General features: G+C 39.1%; 1 protein-coding gene and 1 pseudogene across 2 annotated transcripts; one reads left to right on the plus strand and one right to left on the minus strand.

Annotated features, from left to right (window-relative positions):
• Positions 1 to 1,439: 1,439 nt before the first annotated feature.
• LOC118029458 (disease resistance protein RPM1) lies at positions 1,440 to 6,433 on the plus strand. 2 transcript variants are annotated; one of them, XM_035033353.2, is made up of 5 exons: positions 1,440 to 1,757; positions 2,117 to 4,965; positions 5,082 to 5,132; positions 5,240 to 5,493; positions 5,794 to 6,433. In XM_035033353.2, exon 2 carries the CDS (start codon positions 2,149 to 2,151, stop codon positions 4,927 to 4,929), a length of 2,781 nt encoding a protein of 926 aa, XP_034889244.1. In that variant the 5' UTR covers positions 1,440 to 1,757; positions 2,117 to 2,148; the 3' UTR covers positions 4,930 to 4,965; positions 5,082 to 5,132; positions 5,240 to 5,493; positions 5,794 to 6,433. The 2 variants fall into 2 exon arrangements, with proteins under 2 accessions (XP_034889244.1, XP_073268842.1); XM_073412741.1 differs by having other exon boundaries at positions 5,843 to 6,433.
• An 832-nt stretch (positions 6,434 to 7,265) lies between these two features.
• LOC118029513 (receptor-like protein kinase FERONIA) lies at positions 7,266 to 15,365 on the minus strand (annotated as a pseudogene).
• Between the last annotated feature and the right edge of the window lie 666 nt (positions 15,366 to 16,031).

Consider the following 16,031-nt stretch of genomic DNA (forward strand, 5'->3'; position numbering starts at 1 on the left):
ACATGCTAGAAGCTTATAGGGAAATTCATGTAACCCACAAAACATCACCTCCATTCTGCCACTGGAACATTTTGGAACTTGCTCGGAGAAATGATGAGTTTAAGATGGAAGACTATCGAGGCTACAACAACAAGAGAGGAGAAGGTGCTAGTCACTCATTTGGAACATGTGGCAGAGGTTTGACGCCTTGGAGCAACTCTGTTAATGAAGTCCCAATGTCTGAGTTTGGAAGATTCCCAGAAATTTTCATGCCTGGAAATCCATATACGTCCCACGGACGTCAGAGAATTAATCAACCTTTTAGCAATGGGAGGCATCGAGAGATTGTACGCAGATATGGTCAGCACCCAGAGGGAACAAGGGGGTTTGTTTAGTGTTTATAGGGAGACTAGAGCACCTCTTTGAACACTTTCAAGGCTTCGTCAGAGGAATTTTGATGTCATCATCGCTAGAGACCACCTGAAATTAGTAGAGGGAATACACACATTTCATTTGAATTTAACTTTACTCAATTTGAAGGTCTGTAGCTTCATATTTATACATTTGAAGTTGCCAACTCGATTAGCTAAAACTGTAAAAAAACAAAGGCCAATCGACAAGTCACTCAATTTCTCTTCTTTAAGTCTCAACGATGTTTCATTTAGGGTATTTAATTTGGGATTAAAAAATTTCAATTAAGCCCTAATTCCTTCGCAATTTCTTTTCATTGCACCCATAATCACTTTCAAATTTTTAATTTCAAGCAATTTCACCACCGACAAACTCAATTATGAGCCCCTAAATTGACTTTTTTTTTTTCATTTTGATTTTTGGTTCTGAATTTTTTGTATTTTGACCTTCAATTGACTAACAAACTTTAAATTTCTTTAATTTATCCCCCGATTGGGTCACTTTCAACTCCTATATTAACACACCTCTTCTAAGTTGGTCCTTAGTTTTGGATTTCTTCAATCAAGTCCCTAATTACCCATCAAGCTTTGATATTTATGCAATTAAGTCCCTGACCTGACCAAATTAACTCCTAAAAATTGCAACTCAACCCCCAGACTTTAATTTCTTCTAATTAAAGCCTATATTGGCTTTAAAAATCAATTTCTTGCAATTAAGCCCTCAATAAATTCAAATAAACCCTGAAAATTTTAATTGAATCCTTAAATATCTAATTTTGAATTTTCATCATCTAATTGGATTTTCTTTGCTAATATAGCTTTTATTAGTTGAAAATACACCGTTAAAATTTTGAATCTTGTATATTTGATCTTCCTTAACCAGTTTATATATATATATATATAATTTGGCCTCCCAGTACTTTTTGGCCTCCCAGTTGATGAGATTATCTCTTTAACTTTTTCAAAAGAAAAGAAAGTTCTGATTTTTATAAAGGGTCTAGTGGTTGACATTTTTTAAAGAAATGTCTAATTTGTCTGCTGGAGCAACCATATAAACTTCGACAACACTGGACAATTCTAGCCATTAATTCACAGCGTACTTAAGCTGGTTCACTGCACAATGAAAACAATACTGCAAGAGAGAGAGAGCACCCGTATATCACAGAGATCGAGGAGTTGAAGCAGCAAGCACTTAATTATGGCGACGGTGGATCAGATGGTCTCCTTCCTCCAGCTCGAACCAGCAAATCCATAACTTCTTAGCAAATTAACTCTTCTAAATATAAAAAATGCAGGGGTACTGGCCAACTGGGATATTGGTGTGTACCTGAATTCTAAAAGCTATATTCGGATTGAAGATCATATGAGGTTTGTCTTTTTATTACACGTTGTGAATTGTAATAGATAAGCTTTCTTTCATTTTCAATTTCTACATTAATATATGAATTTAGAGTTCGTTTGAAATTATTTATGAAAATAGACTTCTGATTTTAGATCATAATTTAAAGGCTTTTTTTATAAAAAAAAAAGGAAATAATTTTGATAAAAATACTTTGAGGGTATATTTGGTAAATAATCTTGAAACAAGTAACTGGTATAACATTGTTATATCTATGGTGGAATCACAGAAGATATACAGGGCTGGTACAACCAGTTACAATAATTTTGTAACATGACCAACCTACAATAATTTAATTACTTCCTAAATTCAAAATCTGTTCTCGCAGCAAATAAGATCAAATAGAAAGGAGTAGAAAAAATGGCAGAGTCAGCAGTGAGTCTTGTAATTGACAAGTTGGCTCCATTGCTAGCTCAAGGGGTGCAACTATTGAAAGGTGTTTACAAAGAAGTTGTAGATATCAAAGATGATCTGGAGGCCATCAGAGCTTTTCTGAAAGATGCAGACTCAAAGGCTGAGAGAGAAGGTGCGAGCGAAAGTGTGAAAGTATGGGTAAAGCAAGCAAGGGAAGTTGCTTATCAGATTGAAGATCTCATTGACGAATATAATATGCTTCATGTGGCACAACATCGTGGTCGGCGTGTATTCGCGGGCTTCTTAACTAAAGTCTCTTCCTTGGTTCGGAAACTGCCTCTACGCCATAAGATCGCATCAGAGATTCATGATGTTAGAGACACTCTTCAGAGAATCAAGGACAGAAGTGAAGGGTTCCGGTTCGCATCTTCAGAGCAAGGAGGCTCAAGTAACATTGTCTTGCATGATCCTCGATCAGGTTCTCTTTTCATTGAAGATTCTGAGCTTGTTGGCATTGAATCTACAAAAGATGAATTGATAAGCCTCCTGGTAAGCGGAGAATGTCAGAGGACAGTGATCGCGGTGGTTGGAATGGGAGGAGTGGGAAAAACCACTCTTGCAAAGAAAGTATATGACAGCTACGTAGTGAAACAACACTTTCAATGCCGTGCTTTGATTACTGTGTCTCAATCATACGACAGGGTGGAACTCTTAAGGAGCACGTTAAAGAAATTATATGAAGCGAAGAAAGAGCCTTTTCCTGAGGCCATTGTCACAATGGACGATTCATCGTTGATTGATGAACTTAGAAAATATTTACAGCAAGAACGGTATTTAGTTGTATTCGATGATGTCTGGGAAATCCGCTTTTGGGGAGATGTGGAGCATGCCTTGGTGGATAACAACAAAGGTAGCAAAATACTGGTCACGACAAGAAATGAGGATGTTGCTAACTTTTGCAGGAGATCTTCATTGGTTCATGTCTATCAGATGAAATCTCTCCCTCAACGAGAAGCTTGGGAGCTCTTCTGCAAAAAGGCATTCAAGTTTGATTTTGAAGGGAATTGTCCAAAAGATTTGGAGGAATTGTCGCAAGACATTGTTAGAAGATGCGGAGGATTGCCACTGGCAATTGTGGCTGTTGGTGGACTTCTAGCAACCAAAGACAGGGTCATTCCAGAATGGCAAAAAGTGGTCACTAGTCTCGATTCTACAATGGCGAGTGATCCTCATGTTGAGAATGTCACTAAAATTCTCTCCCTCAGTTTTCACGACCTCCCTTACGACCTCAAAGCATGTTTCTTGTATTTTGGGATGCTTCCCGAAGATTTCTCCATCAAACGTACAAGAATAATTCGGTTATGGGTGGCTCAAGGTTTTGTACAAGAAAAACGAGGATTGACATTAGAAGAAGCCGCGGAAGAGTGCTTGAATGGACTCATTCGTCGAAGTCTAGTCCAAGTAGATGAAGCTAGCATGAAAGGAATTCCCAGAACATGTCGAGTGCATGATCTGGTACGAGACGTCATTCTTTCCAGGTCAGAAGAACTAAGTTTCGGCCATGTTTCTTGGAATTCCCCAGCTTTGAAAGGCATAGCACGACACATGTCCATAAGCAAGGGAGGAAGTGACAATTCAAATGGAAGCACCAGGTCTCAAACTCGCTCTGTCATGGTCTTCTGCGGGGCAAAGCTGCAAAAGCCAATAATTGATGCAATATTTGAAAAATGTAAGCTTTTGACCGCATTAGATTTTGAAAAGTGCCCAATAGATGAAATTCCAAAAGAGTTGGGAAATTTGCTACACCTGAAGTATTTAAGCTTAAGAGAGACACTGGTGTCAAATCTTCCAAAATCAATTGGAAAGCTGCAAAACCTGGAGTTCTTAGACTTGAGTCATTCCTCGGTGGAAAGGTTGCCAGTTGAGGTTAACAGATTCCCTAAATTGCGATATCTTTTGGGTAATCGTAGATGGGATTTGGGGCTCTTTGTACGTGGTAGCCTAGGGCAGTTAGAGCTGTTGCAAACACTCTCTATAATTGATGCAGGTGACGATCATGAACGGGAATTAATTAATGAGATTGGAATGTTGAAGCAATTAAGGAAACTGGGGATCATGAATTTGAAAAAAGAAAATGGAAGGGATCTATGCGTTGCGCTAGATAATATGCCTCACCTGCGGTCGCTTAGTGTTGCTTCAGAGGGTCGTGGGGATGCAATTCTTGACTTGCAGGCAATGTCTTCTGCTCCTCTTAACCTCCAATCTCTCTATCTTTGGGGAAAACTAGAAAGGCTGCCTGAGTGGATTTCCAGACTGCACAATCTAGCTAAATTGAAATTGATTCATACTATGTTGATGGATGGTGATTCGATTAAAGTCCTACAAGCTTTGCCCAATTTAAGATTTCTTAGTTTCTTCTATGGATACAATGGAGAGAAGATGCATTTTGAAGGAGGAGGGTTTCAGAAACTCAAGTCTCTACGTCTTGCAGGCTTGACTGAATTGAATACAATAATAATAGACCAAGGAGCAATCCCCCTTCTTGAAAAACTGGAAATAGGTTGTTGCCAGAGTCTGAAGGAGGTGCCTTCTGGGATACAACACTTGAAAAATCTCAAACAGCTATCATTGGCAAAGATGTCAGATGAGTTCAATGAGAGATTGTCACCCAATAATGGGCAAGACTACTGGATAGTGAAACATGTACCAGTTCTCCAATACGACGGCACTTACGATCCTGATGATGAACGTTCTTATGGAGCATGGGTGAAGCACTGGTTTGGGTAGCTAACCAAACTGGCTCAAGGGTTTATGATCCTACAGGTAATGCGAAGTTAAATGAAAAATTTCAATTTCATCAAGGAAAATTCTTCAATTCTTTTTACTCATTACAATTCAAATACAATAATCAGCTAGCGTTCTTCCATTCTTTGTGGTAGGTAATATCGATGATGTTCAAGTTCTACCTGTTCCCTTCACTAAGCTAACTGGTCAGCACTTTTATCTTTCAATAGTGTTCTATATATATATTCACTCTAAACTAACTCGTTTCTTATAGCAATCCTAATACATGCATGTTCTCCATTCACCTTGTCAGCTTGGCTCCATTGATACCATGAAAGTGCCTCGAGGAATTCTGCTTCCAAAGACGCAATAATCTTCGTGCTTTATAACTCCATTCACCGTTATTACTATTCTTAATTACTGCTGTGCTGCTTAATTTGGTTTGACTGAAATTTCCTTGTAATAATTGCTTATTAGCAAGCAGCTTGTATCCATCGTTTGATGTACTTCTCCTCAATGCTTTTGGTACGAGAAATAACCTGGCTAGGGATGCATTAATGTCAACAGGTGAGTGTCTATTTTCTATTATTAATTTTGGGCTAGTAGCATACTTGTCAATTCTAATTTTTTTTTAATATATTTAGATTGTTTTGATATATTAATGTGAAAACTAATTTTTTAAAAATAAAAAGTATTATTTAATACAACTTTTTAATGTAAGAATACCAAACCATCTCCAAGAAAAAAAAAAAAAAGAGAGAGAGAGAGAAGTTGGTTCGGACAGATTGACGCACAGTTACAAGGTAGATGGAAAAGAGAAACGTGTTTAAAAGCGTGTTAAATATTAATTTATTTTTTTAATAACAGTATTAATGGTGAAACGTGGATGTCTCTTTTTCACCGCGGTTGTCCCCAGGCAGAACTGTAGCATTCATCGCCTGCATAAGACATTGACTTGTTACTAATCTTACGTGGTGACATGTCAAACTGACGTGCTGACGTGCTGACGTGGACATCTTGTATGGGACAACAAGCAAGAATATCAACAAGAAATCCACACCAACCAAGTGCACGGACACCGACGATTACATCAGAGGCTCGCCGATGCTCCACGTGTGATGGTGTTGGATCTTACTCTTTGCTTTGTTGTCAGGCAGAATTAAGTCAAACATCCACGCAACAACCATATTTATCAGAACCGGCCTAGGGTTGCTAGGCAGGGTGACATGGAGTTTGCAAAGCTTGGGAAGTCGCTGAACTTTCTCAAGGTTAACAGGGAATCTCTTTTCATTGAATTCCTTTATACTTGTGGAAAAAGAAAAGATACCAAGGAATTTCTCTTCATTGTCTCATTTATAGGGCACCCCCAAACCACAAGGGTTGGATTCGGGCTTGCCATATATATATATATATATATTCCACTTGAGCATACCTTGAGGAAGAGAAATTCAGAATTAATATGTCACTTGTCTTCTTTTGATCCAGTAATTTATTTTCCTTTGATTAACCACACTTCCTGTTTTTCTCCGATTTATAAACACCATGAAGTTGATTGTGGAAGACTGACTTGCAATTTATGCATATCTCCTTAATTTGAGGGGATTTATTTTCAACCAACCTGCTAGCTATATCATAAATACAAGATGAGGATTTTAATACTGGAATTGCATATATCATAAACAATTTTTTACTAATTAGTCATGAAATCGAGCATAGTAGACTACCATTCAAAAAATAATTTGAGGATTAAAGTGTAAGAGATTTTGGTACTATGGATTACTAAAATGATTTACCTAGCTCTTTTAATATATTTTGTAATTATAATAACGAGGGAATTTCATATGTTATGCAACAGAGAAGGTAACCTATTCGGAATTTAATCAAAATATGATGATCTAATTGATAGAATTTTGTGTTAATAAAACTAATTAAAATCGTAGCAGACGTTTTTATCTTCCTATTTAATTGGCTTCTTTGGATTGCCCAGGTAGTGATTGGCCTCCTGGTTGATGGAATTATCTCTTTGAATTTTTCAGAAGAAAAGAAAGTTGTGGTTCACATTGTTTCTCGACTTTTATTGTTGTCGTTGTTGAAAGAAAAATCTAAAATTAATTTGTTTGTTGGTACCACCATATATATAAACTGGTCTTGGAATTGCATATCTGGAAAATGCTACCATAAATTGGTCTTGGATGTTGGAAAGGCCAAGCTCTGATACCAATGGTGAAAGACACTACACCCACCAAGTATTTCAACCTCTCAAGCTTTCTTAATTGATATTCAATACAAGAGACCTTTTTATTTATAGGAAAATTATAGAAACTCTCCTAATCCAACAAGGATTCTAAGTGCTACTTTACTAAGGATTCTAAATCATTTTCTATCGAGGACACTAATTCCTAACTTACATGGTTTAAATGGAGTTGGGAATGGACATGAAAATGTCAACGTCCAGTCGGAGCCATAATCTCAGAAAACTCCACCCCTAGGGTTGGATCTGAAATATCAAAGCCAATGCAGCGTTGACCGTCAATCATTATGGACAAATCATCATTCTTCCTCCGATTGACCTCTTTTTGAACACTGCCGGCCTCTTGCTGGGCGGCACCTTCCTGCTGCTTCATTGCAAGCTCCAAATTCCACAATACATCACCCATTGAAGGCCTTTCACTTCCCCTATCCGCCAAACATTTCCTTGCTATATCTGTGAAGGTCTTGAAACAGTCAGGAACTATCTTACCTCTTAGAGATGGATCGATTATCTGATCAAGGGTCCCCATTTGACAGCAATGCAATGCCCAATCAGCTAAACTCACTTTTTCATGCTCTTCCTCTTCAATTTCTCCCATAGGGATCACAGCAGGCCTGGCGCATAGAACCTCAAACAACACCACCCCGAATGAGTACACATCAGATTTTTCAGTTAGTTTTTGACGTCGATAATACTCTGGATCCAGATAGCCGAAACTACCTTTAACAATTGTTGAAACATGCGTCTTAGACTCTGTCATGTTGTTTGGAACAAGTTTTGATAACCCAAAATCTGAAACCTTTGGCACCCATTTTTCATCCAACAAGATGTTGGTGCTCTTGATGTCACGGTGAATGATAGTATGTTTTACACCCGTGTGAAGGGAGTGCAGCCCACGTGCGGCACCAATACAAATCCTAAGCCTCTGCTTCCATTGAAGAAGGGGTTTCTTTGTCTTGTAGAGATGATCACGCAGTGTGCCTTGAGCCATGTACTCATAAACGAGTATCATTTCTTTTTCCTCCATGCAATATCCGACCAAAGATACTAGGTGGTTGTGCCTGAGCCTTGAGAGCATAGAGATTTCAGTTTGGAACTCTTTCAAACCTTGGTGTGAACTTGGATTGGCACGCTTTATAGCAATGCTTGATATGCCACCATCAATTGATCCCTTGTAGACTGTCCCAAACCCACCGTTTCTAATGAGTAAGTTATCAGCAAAATTATTGGTTGCTGATTTTGTCTCGGCAATTGCTCCTTTGAAAGAGAGGAACAAAATAAACAAAAGAAGCCCAGCAATCCTATTGCCGTAAGAGCAACCGAAAGACCAGTCAATACCCGGTAAATAATCACCGCATCATTGTCTACAGAAAAATTTGGATGCGGGGTAACTATTAGCCCAAATGGATGAATGTCAGACAACTTGAAAATTTCCAGACCATTCAAAATTGGACCGCCATATTCTGCAGATGATCCATTATTACTTCCTGTTGCAACAATTAGATACTCTATGCCTTCACCATACCTTGAAAAGTTCACTATGTAGTCTCTATAGATGGGAATTCCAGTCCCATGGCTCCAATTGAAAACATTTACGTGATCCTCGACAATTTGATTGTTGATATAAATGTTGAAAACTCATTGGCCGTCTTGCTTAATTGTTCTCGAAATCTCACAGAAATGGAGCCTAACAAGGTAATAGAAACCATGATCAACTGGGCACAGCCATGCAGCTCGGTATTTGCTTTCAGTTGTGTGTAGAATTATCCTGGCAGATGTGTAAACTTGGAGTGGAGCAACATATGATGGCACCAGTAAACTCGAGTTGACTTCAACTTCTGATTCAACAATACTTGTGTTTGTTAATTATTGGAGACAAACCATGTCCCACCATGTGCAAGTGGGAATATCTAATCTCCCACTTTGCACATGGTGGAGGACACAAAGTGGAGGCAACGGTGGGCATAAATCATGATGCCCTTCCCTCATCCTTGTATATGTATGTGCTCTATGAAGAGATGTTTGTAGACAGAAGAATTGCAGAGTGAACAAACACGGAGAGAACAGTAGAGAGAGCTTGAGTGTAGAGTTGAGTTGATAAGAGTTTTCCTCCTCCTCTTTGTTTGTATTGTTTCCTTTGAGTGTTTAATACAAACCAGTAGCTCCATGGAGTAGGCAAGTTGCCGAACCACGTAAATTGTGTGTGTTTGAGTTCTGGAAATTCCTAACAACTGGTATCAGAGCTTGTTCTTGACAAAGAGGGTGTTTGATCCAAACTCAAAAATCAAAGTTCTCCAAACGTGTTTTTGAACATACCATCGTGTAGAAGACAACCGGACGAATCCACTGTTGAAAACCCGGTGAAGAACCGACGTCCTGCATGCCCGCACGCGCCCGCACGCGCCACGCTCCTTCTTCTCCCGGCTTCTGCAAAACGGGTCATGTTGACCCGCCACGTCATCCGTCCAATCAGCAGCCCGTACGATCAACAGCCACGTCATCTACCACGTCATCCATTCCACGTCAGCATATCCGTACCCCCATGCAGGCGCTGATCTTTTCACACGTGTCTCCATCTGTACCATTAAGGAGTTTTGATCCGGTGCGACGCAGGCTCTAATCTGCTGACACGTGGCTTAATCTGCACCGTTATTGAGTTTTTGATCCGGTGCGACGCAGACCCTAATCTGCTGACACGTGGCTTCATCAAAACCACTACTGAGTTTTGATTCGGTGTGACGCAGGCCCTAATATGCTGACACGTGGCTTCATCAGAACCGCTACTGAGTTTTGATCCGGTGCGGCGCAGGCGGTACTCTGGCTGACACGCGGCTGCATCTGCACCGTCCGTTAATCCAAAACTTTGATTGCTAAAATCTGAGCCATCCGAAGTCCGATTGGGGTGATCTCAGTGTCATTTCCAAGGTTTTGGGCTGTTCTGGACACATCTGTAAGGTCAGATTTGATAAATTCGAATCGGAGAAGTAGTAAAAATGGAAGATGAAATAAAGGCTGCTGGAATTGAAAAATTTGACGGGACAGATTTTGGATATTGGAAAATGCAAATTGAGGATTATCTATATGGGAAGAAACTTCATCTTCCCTTGTTGGGGAGCAAACCAGAAGATATACAAGAAGAAGATTGGCTACTTCTTGATAGACAAGTTCTGGGCATTGTCCGGCTATCCTTATCAAGAAGAGTTGCTCACAATGTTACGAAAGAAAGATCCACTGCAAGATTGATGGAAGCCTTGTCTGGGATGTATGAGAAGCCATCAGCAAATAATAAAGTGCACCTGATGAAAAAGTTGTTCAACTTGAAGATAGTCGAAAACACTTCTGTTACACAACACCTCAACAACTTTAATACCATCACAAATCAATTATCATCTGTTGAGATTGAGTTTGATGATGAGATTCTTGCACTCATCTTGTTAGCTTCACTTCCAAGCAGTTGGGAAGGCATGAGGACAGCCGTGAGCAATTCAGCTGGAAAATCCAAACTGAAGTATGATGACATTCGAGACTTGATTTTGGCTGAAGAAGTGCGAAGGAAAGACTCGGGTGAAAGTTCAAGCTCAAGATCAGCTCTCAACATCAACACTCGAGGGAGGAGACAAGATAGAGGCTCATCCAGAGGCAGATCAAAATCAAGATATAGAAGTAAAAGCAAGTTTGGATCCAGAAAGCAGGTTGAATGTTGGAATTGTGGCAAACCTGGTCATTTCATGAGGAATTGCACAAAATCAAAGAAACCTGAAGCTGACTCTGCAAACGCTACCACAGATGAGGTACAAGATGCTTTAATTCTTGCTGTACAAAGTCAAATTGATGAGTGGATTCTTGATTCTGGTGCTTCATTCCACTGTACGCTACACCATGAAATGCTACAAAATTATGTTGGAGGAGATCACGGTGTAGTCTATCTGGCCGATGGAACACCACTGAATATTGTGGGTATAGGAGATGTGCAAATCAAGACAATGAATGGATCTATATGGACCTTGCAGAATGTAAGGCATGTTCCTGAATTAAAGAAGAAGTTGATCTCTGTCGGACAACTTGATGATAGTGGTCATTCAATCCTTTTTGCTGGAGGAATGTGGAAAGTATCAAAGGGAGCAATGGTTTTAGCTCGTGGAAAGAAAACCGGCACCCTGTATATGACCACAAGATTTGCAGACATCATTGCCTCAACTGAAGCAGAAAATCAAGCACAGCTATGGCATTGTAGACTTGGCCATATGAGTCAAAAGGGGATGAAGATACTTCAGTCGAAGGGAAATCTGCCAGAGTTAAAAAATGTCGATCTAGACATTTGTGAAAGCTGTGTTCTTGGCAGGACCTTACGACCAAGAAAGCTAGAACTGGTACACACAGATTTATAGGGACCGTCTCCAGTAGCATCTCTTGGAGGTTCTCGATATTATGTGACTTTTATTGATGATTTCAGCAGGAAGGTATGGGTTTACTTTCTGAAAAATAAATATGATGTGTTTGAAACATTCAAGAAATGGAAGGTTATGGTTGAGACTGAATCAGGTCTAAAGTTGAAATGCTTGAGATCTAATAATGAAGGAGAATATATTTATGGAGGTTTCAAGGAGTATTGTGCTATCAATGGTATCAGAATGGAAAAGACTGTTCCAGGCACACCGCAACAGAATGGCGTTGCTGAACGGATGAACAGGACCATCAATGAATGAGCTAGAAGCATGAGGTTGCATTCTGGGTTACCTCAAACATTCTGGGCTGACGCAGTTCATACTGCAGTTTACTTGATCAACCGTGGACCATCAGTTCCTTTGGAATTCAGACTGCCCGAGGAAGTATGGAGAGGAAAAGAGGTACAACTCTCTCATTTGAAGGTCTTTGGGTGTGTTTCCTATGTTCACATAGATTCTGATGCTCGCAACAAGTTAGATGCCAAATCCAAGAAATGTTTCTTCATTGGCTATGGAGATGAAGAATTTGGATTTCGGTTCTGGGATGATCAGAATAGAAAGATTATCAGAAGCAGGAACGTGATCTTCAATGAGAAAGTTATGTACAAAGACAGATCAAGTGTACAAACAGAGATGGTTGATTTAGATACAAGTCCACAAAGATCTGAATTCATAAGATTAGAAGGGCTTCCCGATGTTACTAAGCAGAACAACAATCAAGAGTCTTTACAAGAAGATTCAAGCACATCTGTGCCCACTACTATACAAGAAGATGTAGAGCCAATTGAACCAGCTGTTCGCAGGTCTTCGAGGATGATAAAGCCCCCGCAACGGTTCACACTTTTACTGAATTATATTTTGCTGACAGATGGTGGTGAACCGCTAACCTATGAAGAATCCTTACAAGATGGAAACTCAAGCAAGTGGGAGTTAGCCATGAAGGATGAGATGAGTTCGTTGTTGAAGAACAAGACTTGGGAGCTAACAACATTACCTGAAGGAAAGAAGGCCTTGCAAAATAAGTGGGTTTACAGAGTGAAGACTGAGCATGACGGAAGCAAACGGTTCAAGGCAAGACTTGTTGTAAAAGGGTTTCAACAAAAGAAAGGGATTGAATACTCTAAGATATTTTCTCCAGTTGTGAAGCTTACAACAATCAGAGTTGTTCTGGGGATAGTAGCTGTAGAAAATTTACATCTTGAACAGTTAGATGTAAAAACAACATTCCTTCATGGTGACTTGGAGGAAGATATTTACATGCAACAACCAGAGGGGTTTGCAATGCAAGGAAAGGAGAATCAAGTCTACAAGCTACAGAAAAGCCTATACGGTTTGAAGCAAGCTCCAAGACAGTGGTACAAGAAGTTTAATAACTTCATGTGCAGTTCCGGGTATACAAGATGTCAAGCTGATCATTGTTGCTATGTCAAACATTTTGACAACTCTTACATCATTCTACTATTATATGTAGATGATATGTTGATTGCAGGATCCAGCATTGAGGAGATTGATAAGCTGAAACATCAGTTGTCAAAACAGTTTGAAATGAAGGATCTAGGGGCTGCTAAACAAATACTTGGCATGAGAATCATCAGAGATAAAGACAAAGGCATACTAAAGCTTTCACAAACAGAGTATGTCAAGAAGGTTCTCAGCAGGTTTAGTATGGATAATACTAAACCAGTAAGTACACCACTTGGGAATCATTTCAAGCTCAGCAAAGATCAGTCACCAAAAACTAAGCTAGAATGTGGATACATGGATAAGACTCCATACGCCTCAGCTATCGGCTCTTTGATGTATGCTATGGTATATACCAGACTAGACATTGCCCATGCAGTGGGAGTTGTAAGTCGATATATGAGCAATCCTGGAAAGCAGCATTGGGAGGCGGTGAAATGGATTATGAGGTACTTAAAAGGTTCATCAAAAACTTGTCTCAGTTTCACAGCTGGTGGTTTGAAACTTGAAGGTTTTGTAGATGCTGATCTAGCAGGAGATGTTGATAGCAGAAAGAGCACTACAGGATATGTTTATACTCTAGGAGGTACTGTTGTTTCTTGGAGTTCTACCTTGCAAAAGATCGTTGCTCTTTCAACAACAGAAGCTGAATATGTTGCAGTCTCAGAATCTGCAAAAGAGATAGTATGGTTGCAGAGTTTCCTGAAAGAATTGGGCAAGTTGAATGGAAAAGGTACTTTGTATAGCGACAGTCAGAGTGCAATCTTCCTTGCCAAGAATCCAGCATTTCACTCCAGGACTAAGCATATTCAGATCAAATATCACTTCATCCGACAACTGCTAGATGACGAGCAACTAATGTTAGAAAAGGTCTGTGGAAGCAAGAATCTAGCTGACATGTTAACCAAAGGAGTTACACTTGATAAACTGAAGTTGTGTAAAACTTCAGTTGGCCTTCAAGGATAAAAGATAATTTCATTGTTTGTCTTCAAGTGGGAGATTGTTAATTATTGGAGACAAACCATGTCCCACCATGTTCAAGTGGGAATATCTAATCTCCCACTTTGCACATGGTGGAGGACATAAATTGGAGGCAACGGTGGGCATAAATCATGATGCCCTTCCCTCATCCTTGTATATGTATGTGCTCTGTGAAGAGATGTTTGTAGATAGAAGAATTGCAGAGTGAACAAACACGGAGAGAACAGTAGAGAGAGCTTGAGTGTAGAGTTGAGTTGAGAAGAGTTTTTCTCCTCCTCTTTGTTTGTATTGTTTCCTTTGAGTGTTTAATACAAACCAGTAGCTCCGTGGAGTAGGCAAGTTGTCGAACCATGTAAATTGTGTGTGTTTGAGTTCTGGAAATTCCTAACAGTGTTTCCATCATTACTCATGAAATAATCATCATCCCTGGTCCAGCGACGAAACATGCAAGTATCTTCTAGATCAGAGATCACATGTCCTCCTATGTTCATCTTGTACATCATCTCGAGGGCTGTAGAATTCCCCATGAAATAATAAGTAGGGTGTCCTACAAGTGAAAATGAAGCATCTTCTTATATGCAAAGCTTTGATGGCATTGAGACTATCTCAATCTTGTTGATAAAAGCATAGGCATCGAAAACCTTAGATAAAGGGGTGAAAGTTACATTTAATACCTGGCCATCCATATTGACACAGAATTCCCTGATAGCATAATCGCTATTTGGGGAATATTTAGAATAGGATGACTCTGAAGTAGTTATTAGTGTATACGGACCAACGTTGATGGAGAACAAGGCCTTAGATATGTTTAACCCTGAATATGTGACTAGTTTGAAGTAAAGTCGAATGAACTTGGGGCCATCAGAGACAATAAATGGCCAGGTGACCTGCTTGCGGAAGATGCAAGCAGAAATTCTCGGTTTTTCGCTGCTACTAGGATCTACGACGTATACTCTTGAAACTGATGAGAAATCAATTTCATATTTTTGATCATAAGGGAATCCAGCATCATGTGGTGCAACTGATGAAGAACAATCCACTACAAAGGTGTCAGGGGGTATGTAATATGATGGCTTATCAGCAGAGGAAGGGACTGTGCAGCAAGCAATGAAGAAGAAAGGAAGAAACATGACTGGAGCAAGCAATGAGTTTCCATTTGGGCTTTCGGTCTTCTTTGACACAATATTGAACTCTAGACAATGAACAATGGCTACTGGATATTGATAGGGGAGAGAGGGAGAGAGAGGGAGAGACAGAGAGGGAGGGAGAGATTTGTAGTTTGTTCTTGCGGTATGTATCATTCATCTTAATCTGTAGCCTAGCATGTCTTCTTTGATCAATTTGACATGCCATCCTAAGTTTCCATGTTACATACTTTGGTTACTTTAATACAAATTTCCATGTCACTAATATTATTGTGATTTTTAAAAAACATAAATAAGAAAAGATAATAATGTCCTTAGAGGCTTAGAAGTATGTATAAATAAATAAGGGATACTAAGATAATTGAATAAAGCCTGATAATTATAAATAGTATAAAAAAAAGGGGGAAATCTAATTTGAGAGAGAGAGAACCAGCATGAGAGAATAAGAAGAAGAGAGTTAGAGAAAATAAATTTAAAATATAAGATTTATATTTTAATATGTATAATTGTGTTATAATCTCAATAGAGGAGTGTTAACATTGAAAAGGAAAATCTAATTTGAGAGAGAGACAGAAAACCAGCGGGAAAAAAGAAAGGGGGAAAGAAGAGGAAGGGAAAAGAATTAGAGGACAAGCTAGAACATTTAAGTTGTGCTAGAATAATAGTATGATAATTATCACAAAATTAAATAAAAACATATTTATCACAAGGAATAAGACATGCCTAATGAGAATTTAAAATTTGAAAAATAACAGACAAAACGATACAAATTCTAATATTCAACTTATTACAAAGTTAATTATATTTCTGTTTCTTTAACCT

The sequence above is a fragment of the Populus alba genome, chromosome 11 (assembly GCF_005239225.2).
Source record: "Populus alba chromosome 11, ASM523922v2, whole genome shotgun sequence".
NCBI classification, from domain to species: Eukaryota; Viridiplantae; Streptophyta; class Magnoliopsida; order Malpighiales; family Salicaceae; genus Populus; species Populus alba.

What these genes read in the sequence shown, in the direction of transcription:
- LOC118029458 (XM_035033353.2), top strand. Translation starts at nt 2,149, where the DNA reads ATGGCAGAGTCAGCAGTGAGTCTTGTAATTGACAAGTTGGCTCCATTG.